The sequence below is a fragment of the Nelumbo lutea genome, chromosome 5 (assembly GCF_056320005.1).
Source record: "Nelumbo lutea isolate HS-2025 chromosome 5, American lotus-T2T, whole genome shotgun sequence".
In the NCBI taxonomy this organism is placed as follows: Eukaryota; Viridiplantae; Streptophyta; class Magnoliopsida; order Proteales; family Nelumbonaceae; genus Nelumbo; species Nelumbo lutea.
In genome coordinates, this window is record NC_142688.1 from 37,505,403 (window position 1) to 37,532,759 (window position 27,357).

At 39.6% G+C, this 27,357-nt stretch overlaps 1 protein-coding gene across 1 annotated transcript in view; it reads right to left on the reverse strand.

Moving 5' to 3' along the window:
* The window catches only part of LOC148851778 (Polynucleotidyl transferase, ribonuclease H-like superfamily protein), a 40,430-nt gene that overhangs the window by 3,449 nt on the left and 9,624 nt on the right, over window positions 1-27,357 (reverse strand). The window contains exons 6-11 of the mRNA XM_088944956.1: window positions 20,409-20,546; window positions 20,006-20,076; window positions 18,954-19,013; window positions 8,741-8,796; window positions 2,823-2,883; window positions 2,387-2,654 (exon numbers count right to left, since the gene is read on the reverse strand). Of these exons, the coding sequence (XP_088801082.1) occupies window positions 2,387-2,654; window positions 2,823-2,883; window positions 8,741-8,796; window positions 18,954-19,013; window positions 20,006-20,076; window positions 20,409-20,546 (654 nt within the window). The remainder of the gene's footprint in view (window positions 1-2,386; window positions 2,655-2,822; window positions 2,884-8,740; window positions 8,797-18,953; window positions 19,014-20,005; window positions 20,077-20,408; window positions 20,547-27,357) is intronic.

Sequence of the window (27,357 nt, forward strand, 5' to 3'; positions counted from 1 at the left end):
AACACATTAGTAGATCTTCTACTACATGAGAAATTAGAACACAAATAACAAATTTAAGAAAATAGAAAAGGACTTCAGTTGCAGTTACAAGGACAAAGTTGGGCTTTTTTTATCAATAACAAAGGATTTAATTGATCAATAAAAAGAGTACAAAGGGAGGAGATAACCTCTCTTATCTCCCCCAAACAAGAAAAAAAGAAAAACAGATTACAATTGAGTCCAAAACAAATTCCCCCTATTCACCCCTTGCTTTGCTATCCCATCAACAAGGGAGTTAGCACATCTCTTAACCCAAACCACTTAAAGAGAACAAAGTGGGTCATATTTTCTTTCTGCTTCAGAAGTTATGATACAAGACAAGCTATCTTGTATGAAAACTAACATGCTAGATCATATGATACAAGCACATGGCAATTTTTTTTCTTTGATTGGTAACTGTGAACTTTACTAATTGTAGTTCATACAAGCCTGCCAAGCGGCCCTCTGTTTAGGCTAACAACTGCAATCTAACCCTCTCTTTGGCTGTTCATAGTTGATTTTACTACAGTCCCTACAAAAATTCACCTCTATTGACCCCATTCTTGGCTAATGAATTTGCCAATTAATTAGCTGCTCTATATACCCAAGAAACAGTGGTCATCATTCCCCTTTCCAAGCTTCTTATTTCGTTAAGTTCCAACACTGCCATGGTTCATTGTTGTTTCCTTTTAACCATCCTACTACCACCCTTCAACCCCCCTCCCCCCCTTTTGATCAATAACAGTAAATTATATTAAAGGATTGAGAAAATTACAGAATGAGGGAGCTAAACACTCTTAACTCCCGAATACAGCCATGATACACCCAAAATATACAAGCAATTACAACAGAGCCCAAAAAATAGAGTTTCTGTTCACCCCTTGCCTAGCTAGACCATCCCACCAATGAAATTGCACTTCTCTTTACCCATGTACATTGAACTTCAAGGTCCTTAGTCAGCCACTTAAATTTCCTCTTTTCATTGCTGTAATTTCAAAGCCTAGAGTTGTCCTCTTTTAGCCAGTTCACCACAATTTCAGAATCTCCTTCTATGATCAGTTTATTGATATTCATGTCTTTAGCCCTTTGTACCCCTTCAAGAGCTGCTAGTATCCCAGCCCTCAAGGAATCTCCCACCCCAATTGCACCAGAATACATGGCTAACAGGTTCCCTTTTTCTTCTCTTATAACTCCCCCCATACCGGAGAGCCCTGGATTGCCCATACTGCTGCCAATCCTTAGGTCATGCAAGACTGTCTCAATGCCCTCAAGGAATCCCCATGTTCCATAGGTCTTGAATATATGGCAAGCATTGTCCACACACCATTTCTAAAAGTATATCCTATTGCCCAAGCTGCATCCATCAAACTGATGGTTCCCAGAGATCCATGATTACAGCCTATATGTAGGGGAGGATGCTAATAATTACCATACTTTAAGATTGTGATCCACAGAAGAGGGGGAAAAATGTCCAGTGTCTTTACCCAATTGACCACTTCAATAGAAACATTTTCAATGAGAGCTTCCTTGTCCAGAGGATTGCAGCCCTTCTGCCCTAGTACTTCTTTATAAGGTTCTCCCCCTCTTCCTTGGTGAAATAAGAAATGAAACTTTGAAGAGGCTCTTCACATCTGCAGGAGGGATCTGCCTGCTACAGCTTTGAAGAGGCATTCAAAACTTCTCCCCCTTCCAGTGTATTAATCAAATTCAAAGCAAGAGGGGTTTTAATGTTCCTTAACCCTCTTTGAAAGCCAAAATCCTAAAATATTGAAAAATTGGACAAGGTAACAAAATGATAGACAGATTTAGCTTTGTATGAGAAGATAGAGAATAAAGTAGGATAACATTCTTTCAAAGGGATATTCCCCAAGAACAAAGGAAGCAAACTTGAGATGGCTTTCAAGGAGAAGCTGCTTTTGCCCTTGCAGTTGAACAAGCATCATATTTGCAAATGGTAGCCACTACATCATGCGATATATTGTCCTATTGCAGACATAACATAATTTTTGTGATAATGTTTAAGTTCTCCTTTTCTTTTCCACACAATTTTCATATACAAATTATATAATCAGAATGCACATCCATGCTTACCATGCATAGTGAATGTATTAGATTTATAATCACACCAAACATTTTCCTGAACTAATTAGCAGTAGTGTTGGAAATTAAGTTTCCATGGCGAAGCAAGTAATCATTTTGTTTTTATATATGGTATTGCCATTTGTACATAAAAATAACTTTTCATCAGAATATAAAGAGGAAATGCAAGGAAATAGACACCTCTGCAGAACTCTAGTAGATTTTACAAGTTTAAACAGTGAAAAGATAGTTTAGTTCATGCTAATGCATACAAAATTAGATTGCCTACCATGTCTAATCTTTAAAAGTGCTAATTCCATTGCAGCTCTTGCATCTTCAACACTGTCATGCCCATTTCCTGAACCCTGTATTTCCCTGGAGAGGAACCTCCTGGCAAGAACTCGCAAAGCAGTCTTGAAATGTCCACCACGAGGGTGCTTGTATAACACCGCAGTATCAATCACCATATCATGAGAAATTTTCAGTGCCAACAGATCATTCTCCAAAGAGTGCCCAACAAGGATTGTTTCTTTGTAAACAAGCTTTAGTAACTCTTCCTTTTTTGGAGGGTTGGGGGGAGAGTGAGGGGAGGAAAAACTGTGAGTCATCATGAAAACAATATTGTTGCACTTTGAAGACAAAACATAAGCCTTATAACTGAGAAGGAAAAATATTTATTGCCAAACCCAAGTTTGGCAAGAAATGAAGAGAGAATATTAAATAACCTGAATATCTTTAAGAGTTGTAGTCACTCCATCCAGCATCTCAGCAGTGATTCCACTGTATCTGCACAATCAAGAGAAAAATTAATTGCACAAAACATAATAATTAAAACTTTCCCCAAGAAAGTTAGAACCCCCTAATGTGAGAGAGTATTGCACAGAATTCTATTTCTCAGAAACTCAGACACATGGTGGGAATTGGCAGCAATGTTCCTGAGTTATCCATTACAGATTCCACAGGCAATGCTTGTACATAGTTTTTGTATTCCCATTACAAGAATAAGTGAAGTATGGCTAATGAAGAATTTAAAATAGATTTCCCAAATTCCATGCCCAATGAAAACTATTTTAGACCATAACCACGATCAGCTATCTATCAGCCAGATCTTTTGCATTGAGAGTGATCCTAAAGGATCCTTTAAGGCATGCTTACATCAGCATTGAAAGCTGAGGTCCTGTTGTCCATCCCATCTCCCTCATTACGAATTTCATTCTCCTTTAAACATAATATTCTTCCAATGGATTCAACACTAGTGTAGCAAGTGCTATAGAGTGAAAAGGCTCATTAAGAGGAAGATCCGAAGATGTCCCTCTCAAGTTAGAATTCTGTATAAATAAGCAAGGAAACAATCATATTCTCCTTCACTTTAGGGATTCCAGACAATGTGGGATCATTTATGGCCTCTTTGGGTTCAACTGGTGGACCCTGAAGCCTCTTGAACATTTTTCAGGTTTGCCTATTGGTGGCCCTGATGGGAAAACTCATTATGAGATTATTGCTGGACCATGTGGAAGGAGGAAAGAATCAAATGTTTGAACTGCTTTTGTTAAGTTTGCAGTGGCTTAGCAAAGTCAGTTCATTGGTTATTGGTCCTGAGTTAGTTTAAAGGATTGAGGACCATTCATTATTCCTCTAGCTAACTACCGTGCATCATGAAGATAATTAGTTCATATTTGTGTAGCTTTAATTGAAGATAATTAGTACATATATGCACCTAGAGTCCATAATTCCAAGCATTTACAAGAAAGAGATCAGGTAGGTATTGGATAGTATTACCATAGTAGTTTGTAATTTGGTTTGCTAGTACATCTAGTTCTACAATTGCGGCTGTTTGCATAGATAAGAAACACAAAGTGCACTACATGGGCAGAAAATTTGCAAATAAGAGAAGTAAAGGGAAGCTCTTTTATTCTTATTTATTTATTTGTCTGCTTGTTGATAATAGGGCTGTTCATAAGAATGCCCAACCCGACCAAACTGACCCAACCCGAGTCGGTCGGGTTTTCATCAGTACCGGTTGGTTTCGGGTTGGGCAAATATATAAACCAATATATCGGGTCGGTTTTGGTTTTCTTGTGTGAAAACCGAAACCAACCCGACCCGAACCAAACTAGTCTTCTACTAGTTCGGTAGTTCCTAGTTTGAGTAGTTTCCTACTTAACTATAACTAGCCTTCTACTAAAACTAGAAGGCCCATTAGGCAATTACAATTAGCATAGGCAATTTATCCAAGTTTCTAACCTTCGATAATCTTTTACACCAAATAGGCAACCCATTAGGCAATTACAATTAGAATTCAATTAGGTGTCCTTTTGTACAGGAGCAAAACCAAAACCGACCCAAACCGACTCAAACCGACCAGGTCGGTTTGGCCTATCAGTGGGTCGGTTTCGGTTTCCACCTCAGGTAACCCGACCAAGTCGGGTCGGTTGGGAAAACCCCAATAAACCGACCCAACCCGACCCGTGAACACCCCTAGTTGATAATTAGAAAAGGTCTTTTAATTCACTATTTTTGTATTCTTTAGATAATACTAAGCAGTCCAAAGGACCATCATAACCCCAGCTTTTCCCTGTGTAATCCAGATTTTAAAAGTGCATGCTTTTTTTCAAAGAGGTAAAATTGTATTAATCAAAAAGGAAAGTGTACAAGTATATCACGTTCACTGTACAAAAGTTTCCGTACATATGAACACCATTAAGAACTCCCAAAAAAGTCAACAGCCAAAAAGGAAGACCAAAAATCCTCTTTGATATGTACATTGATGCTCAACCAGCCTCTCAGAACTTCAACTATTTGGCTTATCAGCTTCTATTGAGATTGTTTTTGGTCAAAAATCCTCCTGTGTCTTTTGCCCCGTAAAGCCCACAGGAACAGCAAACCACAGAATCCACCCCTTACTCATTCCTCCAACTTTCCAGCTTTCCAAAAGGGATTTAACTGAATTAGGCATGCAACTCTGGTAAGAAATGGCTACAAGGAAATTTGGCCAGACTCTGACAGAGAACTCGCAGTAGAGTAACAAGTGATTAAAAGTCTCTGCTTCTTTATTACATAAAGCACAAAGGGTGTCAGGCGAAGCAAGCCTTTTATAATCAGCATTTCTTTTATGAGGTGTTTTTCTTCAACAGCTACCCAAGAGAAAAATTTAACTGTTGAACGAGCAAAGCCCTCCTCAAATGGCTTTACTAGGGAAGGGTTTGGATGAATTAGGCCTCAATCCATTGTAGAAAGATTTAACTGAACAAGGCTCCGGATTTGGACCATTTCCACAACCTTTGATCTGGAAGCTGAGGATGTATTCTTAGGTTTTGCAACGTGGAAAGAAATTCTGCAACTTTGGGCACCTCTCGATCATTGAAATTCCTTCTAAACAAAGGCATCCAGATCAATGATTCTCCCTGTCTAGTATAGGAAGCAGCCACTGAAATCTCTTTATCAGATGCCAATGAAAACAGATCCGGATAGGCATCCTTTAGGGTAATGTCGCCACACTAATTATCAATCCAGAATTTCAGCCTGTTATCTGCCCCCTACTTTATACTTAATTCCTTTCAAAAAATGAGAGTAAGCTTTGTAAATCCCTTTCCAAACTCCACAGCCATATGGGCGATTAGAATCAGCTGCATCCCAACCTCACCATGATACCATGGACCACCTCAACCATGCAAAAAAGATACAAGTGCAAATCCAAAACCAAGAAAACCAACCAAGGAACCTTCCTCAAAACACATTTAGTAGTTAGGAGCATAATTGCACATAAACAAGAGATCATAGTTAAGGGACACAATAAAAAGGGGCAACCCAGTGCACAAGGCCCCCGCCAATGTGGGACTAGGGAGGGACAGATGTGCGCAGCCTTACCCTGCACATTAAGGGACACAATGATAATACTGTAATTTGACCTTCCACATTTTAGATGGCAAAGAGGAGGCACTAACTAAATCCATCACTACTAAAGGTGGCTCATTGCATAAAATCCTTGGAGAGCTTCTTTCCTTTTCAACAAATGACATCATGAGAAAATGGAAGTAGCAGGTACATCCACAAAAAAGATTAAGATCTGTAGAAGTTGGAAACCACCAGAAAGTGTGTTCATAAAACTTAAAATTGATGGGAGCAATATGGGATCCCAGGGCCATCAGGGGTGGGAGGTATTTTTAGAAATTAGGAGCACGAACAGCATATTGTGTCTTGGAGATTGAACCATACTGCTAATGAAATTAAGGAAATTCTGTCTCAGGTGTATTGTCCTTTTAGATGGATCCCTAGAGAGCTGAATGGTGTAGCAGAAGCTCTTGCAAAATCTGGGGTGGGAAGGGATTTCTTGTACAAAGTCTATCCTTGTACATGTTTGGGTGGGCCTTTTGTTTTTGTTTTTTTTTATTGGTGGCTGTTGTGATTGGATGTTATTCTCTTCCATGTCCCTTCTTCCCTCTTTTTTCTTAGCAATGAAAGTAACCTTTTCCTTCAAAAAAAAATTTGTCGCAATCTTCCTAGGGCCAATTGGTATAGGAGACTCCCGAAGGAGTAAGGACTGAAATCATGAAACATGGCAGTAATGGAGGGTGTGAAAAGGAAAAAAGGAATATGGATATGAGTATATATATATATATATATATATATATAATTGAAGAAGATTCAAGTTTGGTGATAGGATGGTTGAAGGATGGTTGAAGAGTGAAGAGGCAGCTCTATGGACTTGCAGAAATGAAATAAAGAAATTTAGGTGGTTGACTAGAGATATAGAAGTGAGGATTCAATTGGTACAAAGAACAACAAACAGTATGGTTGATACAAGGGGTGGGGAGAGATGAAGTGTTCCAGGCGTAATTGCAAGGAAAAAAGAAAGGGTAGAGATAAGATGTCTTATCTCTCAAAAGTCAAGAGTGCATGCATGTATGTACATTTTATTGTTTTATAATTAGTAAAAGGGTAAATAACAAAGAATTACAAACAGCCAACCTATTAGGGGTAGTAACACTTGACCCCCCCGAACTTTGTTTTGCAGCAAAGACACCCTGAACTTTCAGATTCCAACACTTTGCCCCCGCCATTAACATTAGACCCCCCTGAACTTTCAAATTCCAGCACTTTGTCCCCACCATTAACATTTGTTTTTGATCAACAATAGAAACTTGTATTAAAGAATCTCCCACCATTAACATTAGGCCCCCCCACGAACTTTCAAATCCCAGCATGTTGCCCCAATCGTTAACATTTCATTAGTTAACCTCATGGAATATTCCTTTAAGCATTTCTAAAACCCCAAACTACCCTTATCTTATTTTATAAGACCATTTTACTGTTCAACTTAACTTTTCTAAAATCCTAACATTAACATGTTTCTCTCAACTTTCTTTGAACAAAAGTTCATCTTGACAACACCTTGAGAATGATTGATTCATGAACGCCTTGAGGATGAATTCTGCTTTAGAATGGTTATTTTCATCATTTTGATATTTGTTGTTGTTAGTCCATAGAATCTCAAATGGGCACTTTAGTAATTTTACTTTCACCATTAACCTTATGAGTGGGTAAGGGGACAAATACCCTTAACAAAATTGATGGTTGTTGATAAAATAGAAAAAAAAAATGCTGAGGTTTTGCATTTGTCATTGAAACCACCTTTAGAGAAATGTCTTCCGTTATCATTGACATCACACTATTATTTTTTTTGAGCAAGAGGAGAAGGCTGGCCTGGAATATTGTTCCACCAGTGGTATTTTGGTGCATATAGCAAGAAAGAAAGACCTAGGGTTTTCTATAATAGAAGTTGTTCTGTTAATTCTGTATTCCAGAAAATGTTGGGAAAGATGTTTTCTTGGTTAGCAATACATAAATTATTTAAATATAGATTCTGTAACTCCTTTTAATGCATGACGGTCTTTCTTAAAAAAGCAGGGTTTAGAGGTATATTTGTATGATGTATCTTCCTTGTGTACAGCTTCTTTTGTACAGGGATCTTTTTTGCTTTTGAATAACATTTTTTTTTTTGATAAATTTTGCTTTTGAATAACATTATACTTAACTTTCTTCAAAAAATATTATACCAACTTTTTTATCAATAACAAGTAAGTTTCATTAATCATTAAGAAAATTTAAGTACAAAGTGGAGGAGATAAACTGTCTTAACTTACCCTTAAGAGGCTAGAGCCCTCAAAAGAAAACAAAAGACAAAATTAAAAATGAGCCCTGAACAATGATTCCCTATTATACTTAACTTTTTTCTCAAATTAAAAATAGAAAACACAAACATAGGAACCTAAAATACTCCAAAATTAGGAGCTTCCTAAATTTGGCACCCTGCAATCTCTCCCCCACAACAATCCCCATCCCTAATTTCCTACTGCAGGTTTTCTTGATGTAAGACCTAATGCAAAATAGACCTAAAAGAGTCCCAAGATGATAGACTGAGGTGCTGATAAAAGCATGAATGATCATGGAATATACGATTACAAACAATATCTTCAAGAACAAATTTGTACATCTAACTAAAACACGGATGGGACATTAAAAGCATAGAAGACAACAGAACAGAAGCACTTGAACAACTTACATACAGTTTGAACTTTGAACATGAAAAAACAAAAGAGAATTTCAACCAGCAACTACCAACAAAAATATAAATAACACATACCTAGTGTTGTAGTCTATTATATCATTGGAAGGTTTAACCAATTTGTCTAACACAACCTACAGAAAAATCAAGAGTGACTTAGTTTATAAAGAATATTGAGCAAAGAATTTTTAGAATTAACTAGAACTTTCTGAAAGCACAATAGTTCAAGTTCAAAAACAAGCAATGATGAAATTGATTTTTCTTTTTTGTCATTTAAGGGGATGGAATAAATGGTAATTTATTAACAAAAGGGAGCCAAAAACAGAACCCATATCAAAACAACAATGATCAACAAAGTGAGAAACAAATAACAAAGAGGAAAGGAAATCAAGGCTGCTGCTCCGGTACCAAAACAAAAACACTGCAGCATACCTGTATCCTGGTAAAGCAGAACCATGTCCACTCCTCTTGCCAAAGAATCAGCTAGAAAATTTGCTGATCTCAAACACAAGAATGAGATGTTCATTATGGATGTGAAAGTGCTAGCTTCCCTAATCAGAAATCTAAGGCTCGAAGGACCCTCTGCTCATCCATCCTCACAACCCCAAATCTCCCTTCAGGCCTCCATCTGAATCCACTCCTACCCAAAGGCAAAGCTTCATCTGAGACCTTCTATGAGAATACTCTGGGTCCATCAAAATTTTACTTAAAAGGGATTTGGTCACTTTTCCCCATTCTTTAATAATTGATTCAGTTGATATCCGTTTAAATAGAGATTATGGTTGACTAGTAGGGTTAATCTCCCTAGTTCGACTGCTTCCTCCTCCTCCTCCTCTTCTTCTTCTTCTTCTTCTCTCTCTCTCTCTCTCACTCTCTCAGAACAGGACTGGTCCGAACCATTAAAACATGATATCAGAGCGCTAAACAAAGGAGAAGAAGGCTGCAGCTTCAAGTATCCTGACTTGCGATCTCTTCTTCTTCTTTTCTTCTTCTTTGGGCTGCGCGACCTAAGGTACCCAGGTAGGTGGCTGCAGCAAAGTTTTTTTTAATCCAGGACTGCCGCAATCCTCATGGTGACAGCCCTAGCAGTCATGTGGTGGTGTTTTTGGTGTTCCAGACCCTCTATTGAGCAGTTTCAAGAGGGTTCTTGGTGGTTGTTTAACAGTCATGGTGGTTGGTTTTCAGTGGTGGTGTGAAAAAAAAAATTGGGCTGAAAGAGTGCCCGAATGTGTCTGAATGGTAGTTCAAACCCCCTAATTGTTAAAGTGTTAAGGAGGTTGATTGAGAAGGGAAAATTCAAGAAGCTTGATTAGTGGATGGAGAGTGGGGAGGGATAGGGTTCCGGTCACTCACCTACAATTTGCAGATGACACTATTCTGTTTTGTGATGGAGAGGAGATTAGTTGGGTGAGTAACTTGAAGAAGGTGATTAAGGTGTTTGAACTAATGACCAACCTCAAAGTTAACCTTGGTAAAAGCTGTGTGATTGGTATTAATATGAGTGAGGGAGAGGTGGAGGAAATTGTTCGAGTGTTAGGTTGTGAGATAGCTCATTGGCCACTGAAATATCTAGGGTTTCCTTTAAGAGATAATCCTAGAAAAAGGAGCTTTTGGAATCCGGTGATTGACAAATTCACTAAAAGGCTAGCTTCCTGGAAGAAGAATTATTTGTCTCTAGGGGTAGGATTACACTAATTAAGTCAACATTGGCAAACCTTCCAGTCTATTTCATGTATGTGTTCAGAATACCTAAAGGAGTCTATAGGGTGTTGAAAAAACTGATGAGGGATTTCTTATGGGAACCCGGGGAAGAGAAAAGGGACCATAGAGTTAGGTGGGATCAAGTTACAAGATCTAAAAGTGAAGGGGGTCTAGGGTTGGGAAACCTGTAGAAGAAGAATGAAGCTCTTTTAGAGAAATGGTTATGGAGGTGGTCTAAAGAAAGGGAGAACCAATGGGCCAAAATAATCCTAAGTTTTCATGGGCAAGAGGCAACTGGCTGGGATCCGGGACTCTCATCTAGGGCTTCAAGAGCTTCTCCATGGAAGTCGATCCACGCCATCCTTCAATATTTTCTTCCCTTCATCAAGTATGATCTTGGCTCTGGCTTGTCAGTAAATTTTTGGGAATACATTTGGGTGGGGGATTCCCCCTTGAAAGAGTAGTTTCCCTCTTTGTTTGCTCTGTTTAGGTTTAAAAATGAACCTGTAGCAGCCTTAGCTACCTTGTCTAATTCCGCTATTGGTTGGAAGTTGGGTTTTAGAAGGGCGCTTAGAGATCCTGAATTTTAACCCATTTTGAATTTGCTTAAGATCTTGGATGAGGTAGTCCTTGAGTCCATTGGGGACTCTAGGGTCTGGTCTCTTGTCCCTTCGGGTATCTTTTCTTGCTCCTCCTTTTTCAAAGCACTAACACAGCCTAGTCCGATTCCGAGGTCTTCTTTTCCATTCCGGGAAATTTGGGGTAATCCAATCCCTCCTAGGGTAGGCGCCTTTTGCTAGGAAGCAATCCTAGAAAAGTGTAACACTTGTGACCTACTTCAAAAGAAAAGGCCTAATTGGTGTTTATCCCCGCACTGGTGCATCTTATGTAAGAAGAATGGTGAAAGTTGTTATCACTTGTTTGTTTCTTGCCCTTTTGTTTCAGATATTTGGTGTTGGTTTTTTTTCTCTATTTGGTTGCAAGTGGACCTCCCCTTCTAGTGTGCAAAGCTTGGTTAGCTCCACATCAGTGAAGGGTTTAAAAAGAGAGAGAAAATATTGTGGAGTTGTGCTAGAGCTGTTGTTTGTTGGATGGTCTGGGACGAAAGAAATCAAAGAGTATTTCATGAAAAAGAAAAAAGTAAGGAAGCTATCTTAAAATTTATATATGTTAGGGTGGCTCATTGGGTCAAGCCTTTGAAGCTCTTTGAAGATTATTTAGTAGGAGACATCATTAGAAAGTGGGAAGAAGTGGCTCGGTCAGCTCCCGTGTCCACTGCTCTTAGACCTGTTTGGACTCCACCAGATTCGGGTTTCATCAAATTAAACTTCAATGGTAGCAGTGAAGGAAATCCAAGCCATTTAGGTATAGGTTGTATCTTCAGGGATGAGGAAGGTCGAATCATTACTATGTTCTTAGGACCTATAGGCTGGGGGGACTCACTGAGAGCTGAAATCTTGGTAGCTCTAGAAGGATTTAAGAGAGCTAAGCAGCTGAATATTAGTAAGTTGTTGGTGGAAGGTGACTCTCAGTTGACTATTAGATGGTTGCAGAAGGAAGTGTCCAGCTTGTGGAAGTTCTCTAATGAAAGAAAGAAAAGTATTCAGTTAACTCAGAATATGATTGTAAGTATGGGCCAAGAGGTGTACTAACTCCATGGCTGATACCTTGGCTAAACAGGGGGTGGGAAGAACAAATCTCTTTTGGGCTATATTGTAACATGTGTTCTCAGTTTTGTTAGGGAGGGTTAAGACTTTTTACCCCTCCCTTCTGGTTGTAATTTCTGTATCTCTTCTAATAAAATTACTGTTATTGATCCAAAAAAAAAGGATTTCATGAAACAATACCAAAATACAACCAACAAACACCTTCACTCAACCCAAAGCTTCAACTCCAACACCATGCAACAATGAGAACACAATTCAATCCCCCCTATTTTCCACAACCAACAGTAGAATTATAACAGCTCCAAACACACACAAAGAGTCACCCACATGTTCAAGAACAATAAATTCAATTACTACAGTTCTTACAATATACCAGTTTCAGCTCAAAACCAGGGTTATATATCATACTCACGCAATCCGCTTTGATGTTGTGACAAATTGGCATTGCGGCATTTAGTCTCGACTACAGTAACAATCTGCTCTTCAATTTTGGTTACTGTACTGGCCTTCCCAAATAGCTGAGCATTTGTTCAATCCAAACGTGGTAAACAGAACTACAACATACAAGCTTTAATATCAAAGAAGCAATTCACTTGCATTAGAAACTTCCAAGAATCCATCTGATTTCATCAGCCCAAGTACCAACATACCTAGTAACCAGACAACATTTCTCTGCCATTCTTGACCAAACAGCATGAGAAGAGCAACATTAAAATAACAAATGCTGCAGATTTTCAGCAGGGCACTTGCACAGAATACAGAGTGTTGTATAATCTGAGTTGAACAACTATTCCATAGTTGGTAGCTACTATAAACACAATCTCCAAATAAGACTATGGCAAGGAATGCTATGCCTGAACCAAACAATATTCCTCCAGAAGACTTCAGATCTCCAATTTCCTAATAAAATCCTAAGCACTTTGAACAGAAAACAACCTGATTTGCATGCTGTCCATTTAACTTCATTAACCCCATGACCTGTGATCCTAGGAGCAACTTGCAAACCCTTGCCATACCTCAATCAAATAAGGAGTAAACTACAAGTGGGCGCCATTCTCCACCATGAAACAGGAAACTGACAAGAGCATTCCTATTCAGACCAGAACCATACCTTACTCTATTATTGGACCTGTTCTTTTTTTTTTCATCAGAAACGATAACTTTCATTAGAGATAAATTAACCTGAAATACAGAATTCAACCCTTATTAGAAAAGGTTGATCCAATAAACATCAAACATTACAGCACTGCCCAAAAAAGGCTCTCCCTTACAGTCCCTTGTTTTGCTAGGGCGTCAGCAAAACCATTTGCTGATCTCCTTACCGAGTTGAACCACACCCACCTCCCTTGTTATGCTAAGAATTTCCCTTATCAGCTGTCTATATTGCCAAATTCCCAGCTGCCCTGATTGCATCCACCCAATTATCAACTTGGAGTCTCCCTCTATCTCAATCTGTTGTAGCCCCAACTGTTTGACCAGTTTTATGCCTTGATGTAGTGCCAAGATTTCCGCTCTTAAGGAATCTCCAAGTCCTATTGGACCTGAAAAACAAAGCCATTATCTTGCCTTCATTATCTCTGAAAACACCTCCTATACCAGATGGGCCTGGATTACCTATAGAACTTCCGGCAAAGTTCAGTTTCACCCTTTGTTGTGCCGGTTGGGACCAAGCTTCCTGTATCATAGCTTTGGAAGTAGTAGTAGATGCCACAATACCCCAACTTCTATAAATGTCTTCAACTGAGAAATCCTTAAAAAGATCACAGGATTTCAACCAATGGATAAACTTAGTAGTTATTCCTTCCACAACCTCTTCCTTGGATCTACATCTGCCTTTAAAGATCCTATTGTTTCTTTCCTCCCACACTGACCACAATACAGCAGCTCTAGTGGCTCTCCACATAATCCTTCCACGAACCATTGGTTGCCTGTAAAAAGTTGGATCAAGGAGGTTCACCACGCTTAAGGAGGGAGTCCACCTACAGCCAAAGAGAGAAGAGAACCAAGACCAAATAAAGAACACAAAGGGACATGAGATTAGTAAATGTGAAATTATCTCACCAGAACCCAAACAGAGGCAACAAACATGGGGGGAGAGGCACATATTTGGCCTCTTTTTCTGCAATAAATCTAAGGTGTTGATTTTTTGGAGTACCATTTTCCATCAAAAGGCCTGAATTTTAGGGGGTATAGGGCTACCCCACACCGCCTTTGAAGGAAAGTTCCCTACAAGGTTAGAGGTCTGAAGCAAAATGTTATAGAAGAAGAGCAACTGAAAAAACCAGAAGGGGAAGGTTTCCAAATTCTGCTATCTCTACAGGGCTGATCAAGAAAGACTTCCCCTAACTGAGTGATCAAATCATCAACCATCCCCATTTCAGAATCCCTTAGACCTCTTCTCAAGCCCAAATCCCAAGAGTTATCAACAAACACTGAAGATATCACTTTTCTTTTGTTTTCAAACAAGGAGTAAATAGAAGGAAATCTATCTCTAAGGGAGTTTTCACCAACCCAAACATCTTCCCAAAACAAGACTTTATTTCCAGCGCAGACATCATTTGAAATAAGGAAGCATAAAAGGCAAAATACCCTGAATAGCTTTCCAAGGAGAACACTTAGAAGCCCCAGGGTCGAGTCCTGCATCCCATTCGTTATCTGCCAATTCAAAAATACTAACAATCACTCTAGACCAAAGTCTGTCATGTTCCATCGGTAGTCTCCAAATCCATTTCCCCAGCAAAGCCATGTTTCCTAATCTTATATTTCCTAACCCAAGGCTTCCATCATCCCTACTCCTAAAAACCACCTCCCACTTCACTAACTGGTTAGCTACTTTCATTGGTACTCTAAATGTAGATAGGAAATAAATTGGCATGTTGGCTAAGGTTGACTTGATTAAGGTTATCCTACCCCCTAAAGAGATGTAATTCCTCTTCCAATTTGCTAACCTCTTGGAGAATCTTTCAATTACAGGGTACCAAAAACTCTCAACCATTGGGTTCCCTCCCAGTGGTAGCCCCAAATATTGTAAAGGCCAGCCCCCCACTTCACACCCCAAAATCCTAGCTGGGGAATCCACCTCCTCTCCCCCTAGATTGAGCCCTGCCACACAACTTTTTCCCCAGTTCACTTTAAGATTGGACTTCCTTTCAAATTGAAGCATTAGACTCTTTAAGTTCCGTAATTCCCCTTCCTCCCCGTCACAAAACAAGATGATGTCATTTGCAAATTGTAAGTGTGTGACCACCACCTCCTCCCTACCAATCCTCCAAACTCTTATCAAATTGTTAGCATCGGCCCTCGAAATCATGGCACTCAACACATCAGCTACTAGGGTAAAGAGGAATGGGGACAATGGATCTCCTTGCCTAATACCCCTCTTTGCAGGAAAGAAACCCCTAGCTACACCATTCACCAATATTGAGAAATGCATCCTTTTACCCAACTACACCATCTCTCCCCAAACCCTCTCCGCTTGAGAACCTCTAGTAAAAAATCCCAATCCACCATGTCATATGCCTTTTCAAGATCCAATTTGCAAACTAACCCCTTTTCCTTTCTCCTCCTCTTCACCTCAATACATTCATTGGGAATAAGTATTTGATCTACAATTTGTCTTCCTTCTACAAAGGCCACTTGATATGGTGAGATTAGAGACGGGAGGATCTTTTTTAATCTTAGCGCCAGGACCTTAGATATGATCTTATACATGCTTCCCACCAGGCTTATAGGTCTGAAATCCTTTGGTTGGAGAGTGTCCTTCTTCTTAGGAACCAAGGCAATAAAAATTGCATTTGCTCCTAAGTTAAATTTGCCTCTCTCATAGAACTCTTCAAAAACCTTCAACAAATCCTCTCTAATTATCTCCCAACAATCTTGATAGAAGGCCATTGAAAAACCATCAGGCCCAGGAGCTTTAGCTCGATCCATGGAGAAGATTGCATTTCTCACTTCTTGGGCCTCAAATCTTCTTTCCAAAGATTCCAATAAGACACTATCTTCCACCCTCCACTCCAAGTCCTCTAAGCTCTCACTAGGTTTCCCTGGGTTGTCATACACTAATTTGAAGTGATTAACCAAAGCTTGAGCTGTATCATCTTCCCTCGTCAGCAATTGCCCATCCCACTCCAATTTTGAAACAAAATTCTTTCTTTTCCTCCCATTTGCCAACGAATGAAAAAACCTTGTATTGATGTCCCCTTCCTTTAGCCATTTGCACCTGGATTTTTGCCTCCAACTTATCTCCTCCTTCCTAAGAAGATCTTCCAGTTCCTATTTCAAATTCCACCTTTCCACCCTACCCTCTTCCCCCAGCCTTCTTTCAGCTTCTAGTCCATCTTGCTCCTGCACTCTCTGATTGATTTCCACTTTTCTTTGCTCTAATCTACCAAAAACCTCTTTATTCCAAATCTTGAGTCTAGCTTTCAAGAGTTGTAGTTTCTTGTAAAACCTATACCCCTTCCATCGGAATTCCACATGGTCCACTTCCCACCATTCTTTTACCTTAGCTAGAAACTCTGGATGAAGTAACCACATGTTTTCAAACCTAAAAGGGCACAGGCCTCCATTTAGTCTTTCTTGAGACAACCTGATTGGGCGATGATTTGAAATAGGTCTCGGCAATGTTGTAACACCTATCCCCCATTCATCTTCCCAATCCACTGTAAAAAGGAACCTATCCAATCAACAACAGGTAGGGTTTTCATGGAAGTTTGACCAGGTAAAATTTGCTTGCTGAAGAGGGAGGTCCTGCAATGCAAAATTCTCCACAAAGAGATTAAACTTCTTCATGCTAGATTCAATCCTACGACTGGGGTTACTGGACTCGTTTAAGAATCTTATTACGTTGAAATCCCCACCCAAACACCAAGGGCCATCCCACAAACCCCTAGCAGCTGCTAGTTCTTCCCAGAAACCTTCCCTTTCCCTATAAGAGGTGGGACCATAGACATTAGTTAGCACCCCAAGCCCACCCATCTTCCTTTCTCTTCAACTTTATTGACACCGAGAAGTTCCCAATTAATTGTTCTTCACACTCCCAATCTTCATTTCTCCATAAAGTAATAATTCCCCCTGAAGCTCCCCAAGATTGTGCAAAGGCCCAAGTCAAACTTCTTGTTGACCAAATGCTCTTCACCCATTTCTTGTCCACCTCAGACAATTTTGATTCTTGTATTAAGACCACATCTGGCTTTTCTCTTCTCAAGAAGTCTTTGATCACCCGCCTTTTCTTTGAACTTCCCCAAACCTCTTAAATAGACAAATATTTCAGGTAGCCCCAACCATACCACCCTCTTTACTTCTTTTTTCTATCCTTCCTACCCCCACTCGCTTTATCATAAGCCTCACTCAGCTTTTTCTTCCTCTTCTTAGAAAGCTCTCCTACCTTCTTACTAGACTCTTCCACCTCATTTCATTCTAGTTTCTTACCTGACCCCTTCTTTTTCCGTTGTCCTTTTGATTTTCCACTGTATCCACTTTTCTCCACTGTATTGGAAATTGAATAATCTCCTCCTCGACCCTACCCTCTTTCACATTCAGCTCCTCTTCCATTCTGATTCTAAATAATTCCAAGACCAACTCCCAAATTTTGTCCCCTAGTTCTCTCTCTTCTGCTTCTGAATTTATCTCCCCCACTACCTCTGTCACTTGTCCCAAATCACATTCAGCTCCTCTCTCTTCTGTTCATCAATACCCCCAAAGCGTGCCAATTGTCCAGCCATAGTCTTGTCCCACATCCTAACCGCCACAGAGATAGGGCTGCAATGGTTGTAGTCAACTTTGATGCTACCAAAGGAACACCCAAGTATCTGACCAGGAGTTCTCCTTCAGTAAATTTAATTATAGTTTTTAAGTTAGCCCCCTCCTGTTCATCCAAAGAAGATAACAACTTAGAATTATCAACTTCCAAGCCTGACATGACTGAGAAAGTTGATAACACAGTTGCTAAAGCCCGCAAATAAGCTTCCCCCTTCATAAACAACATTAGGTCGTCTGCAAAAGCAAGATGGGACAAACCAACAGCCCTGCATTTTGGAATGAGATGTCATCTGCCCTCCCTAATGGTATCATCAATCAATCCAATATTGGAAATCCCATTTTCCATAGAACCCTAACAACAAACTCCAATCTTATAGAACCATAATCTTTGTTTAGGTCAATCTTCAGCACTGCAGTTGAACTGTGATTTTGTCCATCAAAGCCTCTCACCACATCACAACATAGTAAAATATTATCCAAGATAGATTTGTCCCCAATGAAAGCTGACTGGTTTTTGCACCACCTTCTTCAATCAATTTGCAAGAATCTAGGTAATGAATTTATAAGCTACATTCCACAAAGAAATCAGCCTGAAATCTAAAAAGAAAGAAGCACCCTCTTTTTTGGTATCAAACACAAAAATGTCGAGTTTATCTCTTTCAAAATGCATTATTGATACTGAATAAGTTGATTTAGCTAAAGGAGGTCTCCTTTTTACCTCCTCCCCTGTCCCTCTAAATGAAATTCCAATGAATCCTTACCTCAGGTCTCCCAAGATATGGTGCAATCTTTTTTCTTGTTGGCTTCACAATGTAAGCTAACTAGTGGTATCCTAAAAGGGAACCTAAGATCATGCAACTTCCATTTATCTACTAGAAGGTATCCCCTTCCCTGCTCTTCGGAATTTTTTGTAACTTCTTATGATCTTATCTTGCCTTTCAATCTCTCTCACCCTCCACGCCAAAAGATCCCTGTCTTGTTTTATTACTTATTAATTCCAAACTGAATCTAGAGGCCGAATATATTGCAAATTGCCTACAACAAAAGCATGTAATATGCATGATGATCTAAACCAACTACTTTCAAACTAACCACACATAAATCATTATCAATTAAAACCAATCTTATGAAACATGATATAATAAAAAAATGGGTAAAAATACCTGTCCTTCAATATCTACCAATGTCACTCTTGTAAGTTCAAACCCATTCGCAGTGACACACTGAAAAATAAAAAGGTTAACAAATGGTATTTTAGTCACCATCCAACAAGAAATACTTCCCTACAGTATCTGACTTGAGAGTTAAAAACAGTCCAAACTTAAAGACTAAATTTAGTAAGAAATATTCCCAATGATCATATTAGTACCCATCAAAAGATGCACGTTGCCATCCACATTGTTGGATATAGGAATCATTATGAAAATAACGAAAATATTTTATCAATTAAGATAACATGACAAAATAAAAGTCAAAAACAGGCAGGAACATCTAATAAATGTTTGAAAAGGCAAAGCATATTTTCAAATCTGTAATCGAACAAACCGCATGCCAACTACAAACCAAACTGAATTAACTCAACTGGATCAGTTTTCAGTCAATCACCTAATAAATTGGCCATGAAAGCTTACTTGGAATGCTCTCACTCTTGTTCTAATGAAAGTTTACTTGTACTACAAAAAGTTGACTCAAGTTCTCATGTTTAACTCCATCTAGCCAATATACATTAACATGTGTCCAATAGAGAGGATCATTGCCAACAGATTTACGTATGTGAATCAAGGATCAAAATTTCATCACGAATCGGCCCGCATCGGCCGATACAGATCGTATCGGAGCCTTCCCGATATGCCCCTACATGGAGTGTTTCGGGCCAGCAAGTGGTTCAGGGGCTAGACCAGCCTTAAACCAGCCCCTCTGAACCAGTTTCAAAAAAAATAAAAAAACAGTACTGATACAGGCCGATACCCCCTACCGGTGTATCGCCCTGCATCTATACTCTGAACCTTGGTGTGAATATTGATTTCATAAGATGGATCTATAGTCCTTCTATCGTTTACACAAAACACAGCAAACTTCAACATGGTACACCGGTAGCATTTGCTACATTTCTGATTTTTATTTTCTTTTTATTTTACATCTGTAACTTTCCAAGTCTTTATTGCATAGAACAACTTTGAATATAAAGAACCAAAATTGTCATCTCTTGCCTCACCATCTCACAGTCAAGTCCCAGCATCTCATATGGGGAAGATCCTATAGGAGCAGGAAGAGTTGAGACAAAACCTGCATTGAGTAAGTTGAAGAGTCAAGGACTAAGAGTTGAATGCATGCAAACTAATTAATAGTCATGATACCCAGATACATGTGCAAGGGTGCTGTACCATGTTGGATACTTCAAATTTTAGTGTACATTTTGTATCCAACACCTTGTCCAGCTATGTCCTTGCTGTATCTGGGCAATATGGATTAATAGGACTCCTTGACCAAAAACCTATGATACCCAGATACCTGTTCAAGGGTCTGTATCATGTCAGATGCTTCAATTTTTAGTGTAGATTTCATATCCAAAACCATATCCAGGTAACATAGTCAAAAACACTTTTAATATCACATACCTAAATCACCTGGTTCCTTGCAACAATATCCATTATCTTCTAGCTCTTTTGCTGTAAGTGTGTAATATGAAACTGGAAATGGTAGATCCTTCATACTTCCCAAAGAGGAAGGATTATGTGAACTAGAATTACAAATACCTGCATAGTAGCATCAATTTTAAGGCATGCAATCATGCATAAAGGAGGAGGAAAGGTCCAGAATAAACAATAAACTCATTCTAAGTGTTAAAAGAGATTCCCTCATTTTTTAGCAATTAGAAGAAAACACATAGCAATGATGTTTTTTCTGTGTAAATCCATAAGCTGTTCATATCACACTGTACATGGGTCATCAGTCATGTCCTGTGACCATTGTACAAGTGTATAGAACAATCCAATACAAAGTTCATCTTATTTATCAAACAGATATATGGAAAATTAATAACTCTGTAGAGAAGATGGGCCGAATGACCCATAGGCTGTTACTGTATGTTATCTTTATGTTCTTCTCTGTAATGGGCCTTATTCTGGGCCCATACTCTTTTATATTCCTCTTTTGTAATTTCTTGTCCAACTAAGGACCTCTCTTGTAATTACTAAAAGATTAACTTAATAAAAGTGTATTAGAGAGTTAGAGGGAGGAAGGTTCGAACCTCTAATCCTCTAACTCTTCTTGCCGCAGCTCTCTCTTCTTCTCTAATCTTCTCTTGCTAGTTTTCTTTGTTTCAAACACAGTCCCTACTTCTAGGACTGTTTTTCAACTTGGTATCAGAGCAGGCCACTGCTTGGCGTGTCTCTCATGTGGTTCTAGTCCAGCCAACTACATGAGGAGGTTCTAGGGCTGAGAGTTTACAGTCATCCGCCTTATTCTTGGAGGTCATTGGAGGGTTCCCAAGTTTCTACACACTTGGAGAAGGGTTCGGTGACCAGGAAGAATCAGAGAACAAGTTGCTTTGCTTGATTTAAAATCAGAGAAAAGGGTTTTCAAAATCATCCTAGAGGACGAGTGTTTGGCCTGGTTTATTGTTCAAACCAGAGACTCTCTTACTGTAAGTCTTTGCTCAGTTGTTTCTGGGTTAATTTTTTCACTATTTTGGACTGTTAAAAGGGTCGAAGTTTCTTTGGAAACAGTACTGCTATTCGGCTATCCTCTGGTCTGATTTAACCCAGAGATTCCTGGGTTGTTTTTATCTCTTTTCTGGACTGTCAAGTAGCCGAAATACCCCTGGAATCACTGCTGCTGAGACTGCTTCATTCGGCCACTGTTGCTGGACTGCTCCTACCCAAAAATTTATGGGTTGCTTTGGAGGTCCTATTCAGCTGATTATTGGGTTGGGAAGTTGCTGAGACTATTAAAACTAAGTGGTACTAGTCTCATCTTCATTCCAGCCCCTTCTTGAAGGCTGAAACAGTAAACAGTGCCCTATACTTTGAAGGTTGAAACAGTAAACAGTGGGCTGTTAAGTATTGCACACTGTGTGTTCGACAGAAGGTCTCTCAAGGACTGTAATCTTTTGTCTTCCTCTTTGGGACATCGGCTGTTAGAATCTGAAATACCTTGTGTTTGGAGGTTGTTGGGTGTCTTTTTGGAGGCTGAAACAGTAAAGAAAGAACTATCACCGAACTTTGCATGATGGATTTCTCAAACTTTGAAAACAAGAATACTGCTGAATATGGGCAGATTTTGGGAACCCCAACCGATTCTATATTAGCTGTAACTACAGTCAAGCTTGATGGGACCAATTACTTAGCTTGGTCACAATCAGTGAAAATCCATATTTGTAGCAAAGGAAAATGGGGTTTTATTTCTGGGAGCAAGAAAGCTCCTTCAGAGGATGATCCATCTTATGAGAGATGGGTACAAGAAAATTACACTGTGATTGGGTGGCTTGTGAACTCAATGCAGCCACAGATCAGTCAACATTATCTGTTGATGAATTCGGCTAAAGAGATCTAGGATAGTGTTGCAGAGACTTATTCCCAGAAGTTGAATGTTGCTAGAGCTTACAAACTGAGAAGTGATGTGAAAAATCTAAGACAGGGGGAGAAGTCACTTGCAGCATACTTCTCAATCTTAAAATCTATATGGCAAGAGATTGATTTGATAGAGGCTGTGACTTGGGATACTCCTAAGGATGCTGAAACATATAGGAAATAGGTTGAACGGAATAGGGTGTTTGAGTTCTTGACAGGGCTGAATTCTGAATATGATATTACAAAGCAAAACATCTTGTCCAAGGAAGATATTTCATTGTCACAAGCATATACTCTGGTCAGCAGTGAAGAAAGTAGAAGGCAAGTGCAGGTTCAAGGAGTTGGTATTAATGATCATTTTGCAAATATGAGAATTAAACCCAAAGGGGTTACAGAAGCTCACAGTGGCACAGGAAGGAAAGAAGTGGTGTGTGAATATTGTAAGAAGCCGAAACATTCAAAGGACAAGTGTTGGAAGTTGCATCCCAATCTTGTACCTATCAGATTCCAGAAGAAGAATGATAATAGAAAGACAGGAAGTGCACATGCAACCACAGGCACAGATACAGAGGTTGAATCTACCAGTGCACAGTTGGCAGTCATGAAAGCTGAATATGAGAAGTTTGGAAAGATGATCAGTCAGCTAGAAGGTGCATCTTCATCATCCATCCCTTCTGGAAGTTCAGCCACCATTGCATTTGCTCACTCGGGTATAAGGGCTTCCGCTAACCATGCATCCACCTCAAGTAAACACAAAACCCCTTGGATCATAGACTCAGGTGCTTCTGATCACATGACCAACATTTCCACTTTATTTGTTTCATATGATTTACTTCCTGGCCATGACAAAATCACCTTAGCTGATGGTTCTCTTGCCCCTATTTCCTACATGGGAACTGTCAAGGCTACAGACTCCTTACTCTTATCTTCCACTCTTCATGTGCCTAAATTAAATACCAATTTGTTATCTGTAAGTAGCCTGACCAAATCATTGAATTGTTGTGTAACCTTTTTCCCTTCTCACTGTGTGTTTCAGGACCTGAAGTCTCAAAAGGTGATTGGGAGTGGCCATGAAGCGAATGGAATATACTTGCTCGACACCCCTAGCCAATGCTTTGATCATCCCAAGAATATTGCTTTTGGTTCTACTTTTTCAAAGTCTGTTAGTCAAATCATGTTGAGTCATTGTCGGTTGGGTCATTTACCTTTTTCTGCTTTAAGCCATTTGTTTCCAAAACTGTTTAAGGAAGTCAGTGTGTCCAGTCTCAATTGTGAGTCCTGTCAGTTGTCAAAGCATTGTAGAAAAAATTACCCTGTGAGCAATAAAAGATCCACTTTTCTTTTTCATATTGTGCACTCTGATGTGTGGGGGCCATACCATTTATCCTCAATGGGGGGTTACAGATATTTTATCTTGTTCATTGATGACTTCTCTAGATTCACCTGGATATACTTAATGAAATCCCAAGATGAAGTCCCAAGACTTGTGAGGCAATTTCATGAGCTTGTTCTAACTCAATTTGGTACCAGAATTAATGTTTTCAGATCTGACAATGCAAAAGAGTATTTTGAGAAGAGTTTATCCTTGTATCTTTTAGACATGGGGGTTATTCATCAAAGCTCATGTGTTAGAACCCCTGAACAAAATGGAGTTGCTGAGAGGAAAAATAGACATATTGTTGAAGTTGCAAGGAGCCTTTTGTTTGCCTCACATGTTCCCACAAGATTTTGGGATGATGCTATACTTACTGCTACCTATCTCATAAACCGTATGCCATCCAGGGTTCTAGGGTTTAAATCCCCCTTCAGTCTTCTTCATCCAGACAATGATATCTTCCCAATTCCTCTTCGTGTGTTTGGTTGTACCTGCTATGTTCACATTCCAAGTGTGCAAAGACACAAGCTTGAACCGAAAGCCCACAAATGTATCTTCCTTGGTTGCTCCCCCACACAAAAGGGTTATTGTTGTTTTGATCCAAAGACTGGCACCCGACATGTCTCTACGGATGTTACCTTTAATGACCTTTCTCCTTTTTATGGTTTCTCTCAGGATGAACTTTGTCCACAGGGGGAGAGTCTGTCACAAGTTTTTGCTCTTCCTCTTCCTGTCCCAGTTGAGTCTCTTGACAAACCTGTATCCTCACCAAATGAATCAAAGGAGGATCAATCACTTCATACCTCTTATCTCAGGGACCCTTTTCCTTTACCCCCTCGCCCTATCCATAATCCCAAAGTGTATCAAAGGCAGAGATCCAGGAATGAGCAAGTGGTTTCCTTTACAACAGATGAAGCTCATACATTCCCAATCACAGATGAGATAACAGGTACTGCTTCAACTCCTTTGGAATCATCTTTTCCAGACCCTGATGTCCCCATTGTTGTTAGGAAAGGGAAGCGGAAATGTACTGCACACTGCATTTCCAAACACCTTTCTTATGACATGCTTTCTCCTTCATACTTTGCCTATCTCTCTTCTATTGCTTCTAACCCCATTCCTAGGTCTGTCTCAGAAGCTCTTGGGATTCCAGAATGGAGAGATGCCATAGAAACCGAAATGGATGCTCTACATGCAAATGGTACTTGGGAGGTGGTGGATTTGCCTGAAGGGAAGGATCTGGTTGGGTGCAAGGGGGTTTTCACCATTAAATACAGGGCTGATGGAACTATTGAGAGGTACAAGGCTAGGCTTGTTGCAAAAGGCTATACACAGTCATATGGGATTGACTACTTAGAAACTTTTGCCCCTGTTGCCAAGATGACATCTGTGAGGGTTCTTTTATCTCTGGCAACTCACTTTGATTGGCCTTTCTATCAGTTGGATGTAAAGAATGCATTTCTGAATGGTGACTTACATGAGGAAGTCTATATGTGCCTTCCCCCAGGGATGTATGGGAAAGATATGCAAGGAAAGGTATGCAGATTGAAGAAATCTCTTTATGGTCTCAAACAATCTCCTAGAGCCTGGTTTGAGAGATTTAGAGCTGCACTTGTTAAATTCGGCTATGTTCGGACACAGTCGGATCATACTCTGTTTGTGAAGAAAAGTAGATCTTTGGCAGTGTATCTCATTGTGTATGTTGATGACATTATAGTGACTGGTGATGATGCCTCAGGCATTCTAGCTCTTAAGTCTTTCTTCCGTAAAGAATTTGAGATTAAGGATCTGGGGGAGTTGAGATACTTCCTTGGCATAGAAGTTGCCAGATCTAAGGATGGGATCCTTATTTCCCAAAGGAAATATGTTCTTGATTTATTGTCTGAAACTGGAAAACTTGGTGCAAGACCAGCTGCAACTCCCATTGATATGAGTCACAAACTTTCAGCTACAGATGGAACTCTGTTGGAAGACAAAAGGGTTTTTCAGAGACTTCTTGGGAAGCTCGTATACCTATGCATGACTAGACCAGATATTGCGTATGTTGTCAGTTGCATTAGCCAATTCATGCATGCTCCTAGAGGTACTCATATGGCAGCAGCAGAACGGATTTTGTGCTATCTGAAAGGCTCTCCAGGGAAAGGAATCCTATTTACCAAGCATGACCACTTGAAACTTGAAGCCTATACTGATGCTGATTGGGCTGGAAATATGGATGACAGAAGATCTACTTCAGGATATTGTAGTCTAGTGGCTGGTAATGTTGTCTCTTGGAGGAGTAAGAAACAATCTATTGTGGCCAGATCTTCTGCAAAAGCAAAGTATAGGGCCATGGCACATGGGGTCTCGGAATTGTTGTGGCTAAGGTCCTTAATGGAAGAACTTGGGATTGATCATGACAGACTCATGATGTTGTACTGTGATAATCAGGCTGCCATCAACATTGCTCACAACCCGGTACAACATGATCGAACCAAACATATTGAAGTTGATAGACATTTTATCCGAGAAAGAGTCTCCTCCGGAGAAGTGTGCCTTCCATTCATTACCACTGAAAGACAATTGGCAGACTTTCTCACCAAAGGCATCTCCAAGGCAAGACTTCATCATGACACTGGCAGGCTGGGCATGATTGACATCTATGCTCAGCTTGAGGGGGAGTGTAGAGAAGATGGGCCGAATGGCCCATAGGCTATTACTGTATGTTATCTTTATGTTCTTCTCTGTAATGGGCCTTATTCTGGGCCCATACTCTTTTATGTTCCTCTTTTGTAATTTCTTGTCCAACTAAGAACCTCTCTTGTAATTACTAAAAGATTAACTTAATAAAAGTGTATTAGAGAGTTAGAGGGAGGAAGGTTCGAACCTCTAATCCTCTAACTCTTCTTGCCGCAGCTCTCTCTTCTTCTCTAATCTTCTCTTGCTAGTTTTCTTTGTTTCAAACACAGTCCCTACTTCTAGGACTGTTTTTCAACTAACTCAATGAAGGCACATAATACCCATCAAGATCCTTTATCAACTAAAGTATCATAACTCATAAGAGGATGGCAAAAAGTTGCAAATTACACATCAACAAGGAGAAATGTACAGGCAATTTAGACCCCACCAAACCTAAACATATAAAGCTTAATTTTGATGGTTGCAGTTTTGGAAACCTAGGAAGATCTGATTTGGATGGTTTCTCCAGAGATAACAATGGAATGATGAAGGCATTATTTCAGGACCTGTAGGTCTCGGTGAACCATCAGTAGCATGCATTAGATATTGAAGCTAGGGAAATCATTAAATTGCAGAAATATCATGGAAGAAGGTTATTCTTGGGTAGTAGTGAGCCAGATTGCACAAAACAAACCAGGACCATGGCTATACAAACACAAATAGGGGGAGATAAAGCACTTAGTAACAGAATTAAGGGCTCAATAGTAATACCTACCCTTCACTACCAACTAATAGGATGCTGACCAAGACAAGGTCAAGTATACTATATTGGTTCCCAAACATAAGCTGGGTATTACATAACTATAACAAAGAGGAAAAAAATTGCCAGTCAAGTATATTATTTAAATATGCATGAACCATGGGAACAAATTCCCCACTAAGAACTTCAATACACAATGCACA